This window comes from Limulus polyphemus, unplaced genomic scaffold (assembly GCF_000517525.1).
Source record: "Limulus polyphemus unplaced genomic scaffold, Limulus_polyphemus-2.1.2 Scaffold3093, whole genome shotgun sequence".
NCBI classification, from domain to species: Eukaryota; Metazoa; Arthropoda; class Merostomata; order Xiphosura; family Limulidae; genus Limulus; species Limulus polyphemus.
Window position 1 is genome coordinate 25192 of NW_013668703.1, and position 9109 is coordinate 34300.

At 34.5% G+C, this 9109-nt stretch overlaps 1 protein-coding gene across 1 annotated transcript in view; it reads left to right on the plus strand.

The window, feature by feature from the left end:
• The window catches only part of LOC106468639 (WD repeat and FYVE domain-containing protein 2-like), a 36714-nt gene that overhangs the window by 24207 nt on the left and 3398 nt on the right, over positions 1–9109 (plus strand). The window contains exon 6 of the mRNA XM_013929066.2: positions 8460–8610. Coding sequence (XP_013784520.1) covers positions 8460–8610 — 151 coding nt within the window. The remainder of the gene's footprint in view (positions 1–8459; positions 8611–9109) is intronic.

Consider the following 9109-nt stretch of genomic DNA (forward strand, 5'->3'; position numbering starts at 1 on the left):
AAATTTACTTGTTATCTATAGATTTAGTAATACAACCTAACTAGCACACACACACACACACACACACACACACACACACACACACACACAACGATGGAATGCTCTGATCTCAGTTGAACCATTGCTTAATCAAGCAGTTCATTTTTAATCTAAGCATTCTAAGATCATTTTGTAAAGTTCTTAGCACCCTCTAGAGGGTGCAATGTAGGGTGGTCCTTATTTGCAAGAAAAATTTCAGGTTAAAAATTCTAAAGCTCTCATCCCCTAATTTTGTTCCAGTGTAAAAAACAAACAGACAAAAAAGTTAAATGTCAAACTTTATTCATTTTAAACTAGAGGTTGCTCAATGATGTTAAGTTCTATACTGCAGTGGCCTGGCACAGTGTGCATTGTGTGACATACAAAAGTAATTTATGTAAAGCTTATTATTATTCATGTACAATAATATAATTACATAATTATATGCTTTCTTTTGGCTGTTAGGAAAGCATCCTCTATGATCCTGCACAACTTAAAAGCAAAATTGTTTCTGTTATTCTTTATTTTTGTTATGAAGGCATTATACTCCTCAGTAAGGGCCAGACCTCTTTCAGTATTGTCATTTACCACGTTCAGTTAGGGTCAATAATCCAAGATGGAATTTTTGAGGCACCTGAAGAAGTCTGTTTTTTGTGATGAAACCTTCAATTGACATATCCTCAGACTTTATGATATTCAGCTGGATGTGCTTTAGAGGTTCATTTTTCACTTTCTTTTCATTCAGTACCTTTACTGTTGCTTATTTTATCTTTGTGGATAAAGCTGAATAGGAAAATGACAAACCAACGAGTTTCTCATTGAGATATCATAAATGTCCTGCAAATTTTTCACAGGCAGATTTTGAAAGAGCAGATTTCACCTTCTTATATTCAACAAGACTTCGTAGGAAGTTAAGATCATTGCAAGAAACAGAAATGGCATCATGAGCAGTGAACCATGCCCTTAGATAGACTTAAACAACAAACATGCAGATGTTGTGTAGTTCTCCTTCCATGCAGCCAGTGAGTTTAAACTGTCCCATAAAGATCTAGATCTTGAGAGTATATAATGCTTTGGCCATTCGTTGTGCATGATGCAGTGCCCCAGATGCTATACATTGCACTTCATGAGGAGGGATGCCACCAAGAAAGGTTATAGTCAGGTCAATAAGCTCTCAATAATCATCTCTAGGTTGGCTGACCTGAAGTTGTCTTGTAGCAAACTCAGTGACATCATCCTTAACTTCTATGGCTTCTGCTACTTCATCATACTCAGCTGCAGGTTCATAACTGGATTGGTCCATGTATTTCCAAAATTGCTGTATTAAATTTAAAATTGCAAAATTTGGATCAGAGGGAAGCCGTATACAGTCTTTAAAAACACATGCCAGAAGAAGTTCTAAGATATGATGCTAGCATGCCAAATACAGAAGATACTTGTTTAATCTTTGTTCTAAGAGCACACATTCTCCATTTCTGTGACCAGTGTTACTTTGCTTTTGTGTCAAAGCAAACTGCCTTTATATGATCAATGACTACCCACTTTTTCAGTAAATGTGCCACAGCAGAAGTTTGAGCTTCTCCAGTACTGTAAATCAACTTTGGAACACCTAGGAGTTGGTTTACTCCTGCTTCAGACAAAATCACTGACAGATGATCCACTTGTTCTTTCCCTCTGAGGTCATTAAATAGCTTGTTATCCCAGTGAACTACAAGTGAGACTGTTGGCTGGAATTGTTCCTTTTAAGTTTTTGACAACTTCTTCACGGAAGTAATATTGAGATCTTCGGATTAAGGAATGGTTGATGATTAGCTCCTTCACATCACGACAAAGGCTGCAAGCTGTGCAGTAGGGACAAATGATGTCTTTATGCCACCCAACTTAGTTCTGTCTACAGCTGCTGCTAGATTTGGAGTGATATTTCTTCTTGCCCTCTTTTTTAGGCTTAGAAGATGATGATTCTCCAATTGCTTCTCTGTCTTCATCATTGTTATTGGTACTCTATCTACCAACTTCATCATCCTTGCTGTGTAATGATTCCAATCATCTGACAGTTTTATTCAAGGTCTGCTGTTCTTTACTGTGCATATTACTTCCTGTCCATACTATCCAAATTTCAACAACCTTTAGCAACCCCTAAATGTTATTCAGTATAGATAAAATTTGGTGTGAATTACTTATTTATATATATTGGAACAAAAATGATCGGGTGAGAGTGTTGTAAATCAAACTTCAAAAATAAGAACCACCCTATTATAATGGCATGAAATAATGTTTTTATTGTTAAACTGATGAAAAGCTACTGAATGAAATCATTCACATTGAATTTTTTAAACATTGTTTAGTAAATCATCTTTTTTTCTATTGTGATGTCACTTAACTTCATGGAGCTCTCCATACACATATACACACTACACATAATTTATTAGGTTGCATTGGTATCAAAATCTTCCAATTTAAGTCCTACCCAATACTGTGCAGGTTTTATTTATTTATTTTCCTTTTCTGTTAGCATTGTCATAATCATTTTGTGTCTTGTATCAGTATTTATTTTTACTGTGATTTTAATATTAAGATAAATTTTACTCTTCAAGTTGTAGGTGTGTGTGTGTGGATTTCATTTTGATTCTAACAAATTCAAGTTACTAGCAGATGTACCTGTGCAATGCATGGTGAGATAGTTATTGTTACGAGGTATTTTTATCAATGAATGTTAAATCCTTCACATGATTAACGAGATTTGGAAATAATTTTTAATAATTATGGATATAAAATGTATTTTGTTTTTCCTGAATATACGAGTGACAATGTAAAGATTTGAAATTACATGAGAATAACATTATTCATGTCCACTGGACTTGGTTATTTAAATAACATTTTATTTTCTATCTTAGTTTTTTTATTGAAAAGCAATAAGTAACATATGACTTAAAAGTATATCACTTAATAAAAGTGTGTTTATCTTGAAACAATGTGTGAAAATGAAATCCCTCAAATCATTAATGGGGTTTTAAAATGAAATGAAGTTGTAAAATTAATGTTTTACCACTTATGAATATAAATAGTGTTTCTGTTTTTGTTTTTAATATGTCAGTAATGATTAAAAGTACCCCTAGTGGCCACCCCTTTTGACTGATCTCTATTTATCCATAACTGGGGCTATAAAATCTATGCATTTTAAAAGTTAGAAGAAAAATAACTTCTTGACATATCCCGAATCAGTCCTAGTTGACTAAGCTAAATCTAACTCCTCTTAGGATTTTGTAGGACAAACAAACTTCTCTCAAATAATAGTAGAATTAACTACTTTTAGTTTATGAAAATACAAGTTTTTACTAAAACTTAATTTCCATTACATCATTTTAAGTTCAAATCAAGCTCCTCCAACTTTATATTTCAACTCGTAACTGAAAATGTTCTCTCGTTCATCCTGCTTATACTTGAACAATTTGAGCCCTTAGTGTAGGCCAAGTTTGATAGTGCTCTTTGTCTTGTATCTATCTCAAAACCTTCTCTTGCAGGTCATTCACATTATCCTAGGAATCAATTATTACCTGAAGAGTCGATACTTAGATTCACCCTCTTCTTTTAGTTATTATCCTTCATAGTTTTTGGCTAAAACAAAATTTCTGTAGAGAAAGTTTCTTAAACAGGATACTTAAGATGATAAAACTTGTATACCTTGGTTTGGCTTCATTAAATCTTGGATTGCTAACAGTTCTATGTAGAACTCCCTCACATTTTAACTTTTTAGAAATATTTCAAGAAAAGGAGTTCTTATGCTTGCCTTAGATTTTTGTGATTTTGTTCTTTGGATGAATTTAAGTCATTCTTGTTTGAGCTACAATGCTTCTTGCTCTGTTTCTAAACTAGAATGACTGAAAGTTCTGCTTTTCTTAGTCTTGTTTAATATATAGGAAAATATTCTGTGGAATTGCATGTTTCTGCTTTTTTTTTCTTTTTAGTGAACTCTATTATAATAGTTAAGGTTAATCACAGTTTGTTGCTAAAGCCATGGGAAAAAATCAGCAGAAAGGTTTATTTTTTATATCTGAAAACAATATTGAACAGTTAACATAACATTAATGACAACATGTATTACAACAGTGCAATAGCTTACCATTACTGCTCTGGGTCTTACAGTTGTTCTGGTTGGCATTGCACGCATGGTCGCAGGATGAACAGTGCAGATTTTAAAAAAAAAGTATACCAGGTCAAACACCACTTGCCACAGAGTGGGATCCACAATAAAATAGCAAAAATGCTCCTGAAACATTTTAAAAGAAAAAGAAACCTTACACAATACCAAAATGCAAAAATGTAAAGAAAAACAAAGTCGGTAGTATAACAGAAAACAATGACAAATCCATGAGCAAAAACCAGCCCACATGTACAATAAGTACTGTCAATTGAGTAGTGATTAACAAGTATAGATGTGAAGAGGGCACTGGTTATGATTGGAGTGGTGTCATGCTCATATTAATGGAGAGCTGCTTCATTATCATTTACATGTGGATATGCAGAAGCTGGAGGTAGAAGGCTAGTGGCATGTGTTGAAACTCTGTGCAGATAGAGGGCAGTGCTAGTCGAGAAAAACCTATTTTGTGAGCAGAGTTAATATACTGTATTGGAACAAAGCCTCCTTTTCATGAGAATTTATAGCAGTTCTCTCCACCAAGTTCTAGGTGAGCCTACTTTTAACATCTTTGTAAATTTTTCTTTTATCATCATTTCCTCATTTTGAATTGTGACATGGCAGCCTTTTAATGTAAATTATGTTGTAGCCCTTCCTGCAACGGACCTGATGTACAATTCCAGATGCCACCAGGTATTGGTCAAGTGTCTCCGTTTTATTGTTATCTATGACTAAACAATTACATTTAATGTTTGGATTATGTAACATATAGAGATGGGGTGTTCTATAGGACTGCTAGTAGTTCTCTTTAGTGGTTTTTTTGCTTCATAAATATGTTTGTTCCAGACCATCCGCTCGTGGACTAACATGAGTAAAACGGACAGAGATTGCTGCTCATCTCTGCTGCTCCCTGGCATTGAGTCTCCTTCTATCATGGACCTGATGTACATTTCCAGATGCTACCTGGTTTTGGTTTATTGACTCCGACAACATGGTAGCTCTGCTTTTCAAAATAGGGAATTGTGGTCACCCATTCAACTGTCTCTGTGATGCTGTCCTCCAGGCTCTACAACATATTTTTTCCCTCCTTTCTTCTAGTGGAGTATGGGAGTCCATACCACTTACCAGTTCCTAGCCACTGGGGTGATGTACCATGGAGGCCTGTTCTCCTGAGTGATGAATCATACCACTCAGTTGAGAGTAGGGCAGTGGCATTCTGCAGGTGTCGCTGGCATATAGCACTTCCTACCATGGACCTGAGGTATAGTTCCAGATGTTGCCAATGTTTGGTTGTAGAACTACACCGTATTCCTGTCTATGTCTGTCCGATTGTTTTTTCTTACTGTGGCATTCCTCCTTCCTACCATCCTCCAGATGTACATTCCCGGTGGGTGTGGCTTTGGTTGGAAATGGACCGGTTGTGATTAGTATCATGTGTAGATGGCATGACACCCTTCCTACCATTGACCTGATGTACAATTTCAGATGTCCTGTCATAAGTAAATAAATAAATGCAGTTTGCCACTCAGGCTGAGATGTTCCTTCTCTGGATGTACATTCCAGGTGGGTCCAGTGTTGATTGGAGATGTGTACTGGCCAGTATTCCTCCTCCATCTATGGACTGGATGACAAATGGCCACTTCTGCCAGGCTTTGGACTGGAGATGTACCCCAGTTTTACACTCCATCTTCTTACCACCTGCTGGATGTCAGTTCCTGGTGGATCTGGTGTTAATTGTTGGAAATGCATGCGAGTGGTGATGGATTTTGGTATGGAAACTCATCTTCTCTACCATTTCCTGTTTCGAGGTGAAGAGGTAGGTGATCCTCTACCTACTGTGGATCTCATACCATTCCAGATACTATCTGGTGTTAGACGAGGTTAAACTACCACTGCGGTCCGTTGTGATTTAGCCACTTGACATCCTGGAGTCCCATTCATCGGTCTTTCATATTCTGGGATTCCTTAATGTTTTTCTGCTTTTTATGTTCAAGACACTGTCATTAAAGAGCAAAGAGTATACCTGATCATGTGGTGTAGTCTACCCCTGAGATGTAATGTTTTCTCTTCTGGTTCCACACATCCTGGTCTCTCTTTGAGCACTTACTAAAGGGGGATCTATTTTTTTCTTTATTGGCCATCCACCAGTTCAATGTGGAACTCTAACTATTTTGTGAGAAGATGTAAAATATTGTATCGGAAGTTAGCATTTTCCTACACTGAAAATGTATTTCCGATAGATTCCCCATTTTTGATTATATGTGGTGTAGGTCTTCTGACCAATCTTGAAGTAATTAATGAGTAACAATAGGTATGGTGTCACACTCCTATATGGTGAAGAGCTGCTGCACTATCATTTACATGTGGATATGCAGAAGTGGGATGTAGAAGGCTGGTGGTGTGCATTGGAAATTGGCATTGATATAGAGCAGTACTAGTCAAGAAAGGCTATTTTGTGAGAGGTGGTAAGTATGTATCAGAAATACATTTCCAGTGTGTAGTCTTTGTGTGAGTTACATTTTTGAATTAGTTTGTATAAATTCATGCAATTATTAGTCTGATCATCCCCTTGAACTTCCTGGTCTTAGGAAATTCTGGACCCCCAATTTCTTAATTTCACACATCTGAAATAACTATTTGCATCATTTAGTTATATTTTCTTATCCACTTTTCTATTTGTTATGTTAAAGTTCTTATAATGAAAGTAACACTTCCAAATATATATAATGTATGTATGGTATATGTGAATAGCCAAAGTATATCAAGTCAGCTTATTATATGTTATTAATGTTAAACCTTTTGTTTAAAAAGATTAAATGAAGGACAGACACCTAGGCTTAAATTAATGAGCCTATATCTGTAACCCCCCTCTTTTAGTTTCTAGTTGTTTTAAGATTTAAAGTTTAATTTTTTTATGGTGGGAGTGTTTTCATTCCTGTTTTTGTGGAGTGGTTTTGATTATCTGAAACTGTCTTTTGTGAGAACCAAACATGAAGGGCTGAATAAGTGTTGTGATCTTTGGCTGCTTCTGGCAAGTGTATATTTTGCTCAAGTTTTCTTTTATTCTCTAGTTGTCAATGCTTTTTTGATTAACTGGTCTGCCTGGATTTTGGATTTATATTTCTGTGACTGTTTTGTGTCAGTTTTTTACTTTTTTTCACAGTTGAACCATTTCTTTGCCAGGTGGTTTTATATTCTTGATAGGATGGTTCAAATTACTTTTATGTGAAAAGGTCTGACAATCTTGTTTTGGCTGGTAGCTTCTTTTAGGTTTTTATCTTCAATTTTGGCTATACAACATTTGTAGGCCAAGGTGATTTTTGATATATTTCACTTTTTTGAAGCATGTATATCACTGCAGATGTACATTAGTTAATAGATATAATGCATGGACAGATGTTCTGTTGCTTGTTCAGGGTTAGTCACAAAGTTGTGTAATTTCAAAAAAAGGAAACTAAATGTTAAGGAAATTTGAAAAGTAACCCCAAAATGGAAAAAAAAAAGAAAGAAAGAAAGTTGGGGAAAATTGTGCCCCTATCTCAAAATTTGTATGCACATGCAAATTTAGCTGCTTAGCTATGCCAATTATTGGTATACTTTAACATAATCTTGCCCAGTCACCCTATATTATTTTGTCTGGTAATAACTATCTAATTCATTATAAGTTAGATCAGATAGTCCTTTGTAAGTAAAAATTCAACATTTTATTGTTTACATTTAGTTGCAGTGTCCATGCTTGAAGATATTTCTGTAGTACCACAGCATGTGCAAAATGTGTCCAAGAGTTTTTATTACCCTTTATAACAGGATTACAAGCTAATTTGATGTTAATGGTGGAAGATAATGGAAAAAAGTTGAAATATCAGTGTTTTCTACATGAAAGTATCCAGATCTAGAAAATCTGGAAGTCGTGGGGAAATTTAGAGTTCTATGTTTTTCCCTTCCTCCTTTTAACTAACTGGAATTTTTGTGTAAAACAATGGAACTGGTAAGAAAGTCTTTAAAAAAATTCTATATTTTTATAGCAAAACTTAACTAATTGTTTATCTCTGCACCTTTCCCTTCTACCAGTGTTCAAAATGTGCTTAATAGATTCAAGATTTGTTTTTGCTGAGACATGGTTGTTGAGGTAGCTTAAAATATCTTGGTTATTTAATATGTGATGCAAGGGGTACTTATTCAAAAGACATTTTGATGTAAAAATGGTTTTTTGAACAAAATCATGTTGAAAGTATATATTTCTGGAATTTCACCAAAATTTCTAATGAATATTAGAAATGCATAAATAATAGCATTCTGCCTTTAGCACATCAAGCCCGTGTGACTGGAGTTGTATTTTCACTAATCACTGAATGGGTACTAAGTGTGGGACGTGACAAATATTTTCAGTGGCACTGTTCTGAGTCTGGCCGAAGATTTGATGGTTTTCAGTGTAACGCGTGGTGCACAGCTCTTCAGTATCCTTGGTGGCTCTTTTTATTTTATTTTTATGAAAACTTAAGAGATTAAAATGATATATTTCTAATTTTGTGTATCTTCCAAATGTGTTGATATGGTTTGGTGGTGAAATTAATATTCAGTAATTTGGTTTACTGTGAAGTAATGATTATTTTAAATTATAATGTTTGCATGAATACATTGGAGCACTGTTTTTAAGTTGATTAACTTAAAATATATGTATAGAAATAATCAATAGTTCTAAAACTATCAAATATATGAATTGTAAATGGGTGATTTTGTTTTTAATCAGCACTATAAAAAATAATGCTGAAATTAATATAAATGAAAAACATTACAAAGATACTGAAAAACCAAAATTAATATTTTTTACCCATGTTTTTAAGTTGAGTAACATAAAATATATGTATAGAAATTGGATAAATCAATAGCTCTAAAACTATCAAATATTAATTGTTAATGGGTAATTTTTTTTGTAATCAGCACTATAAAAATAAT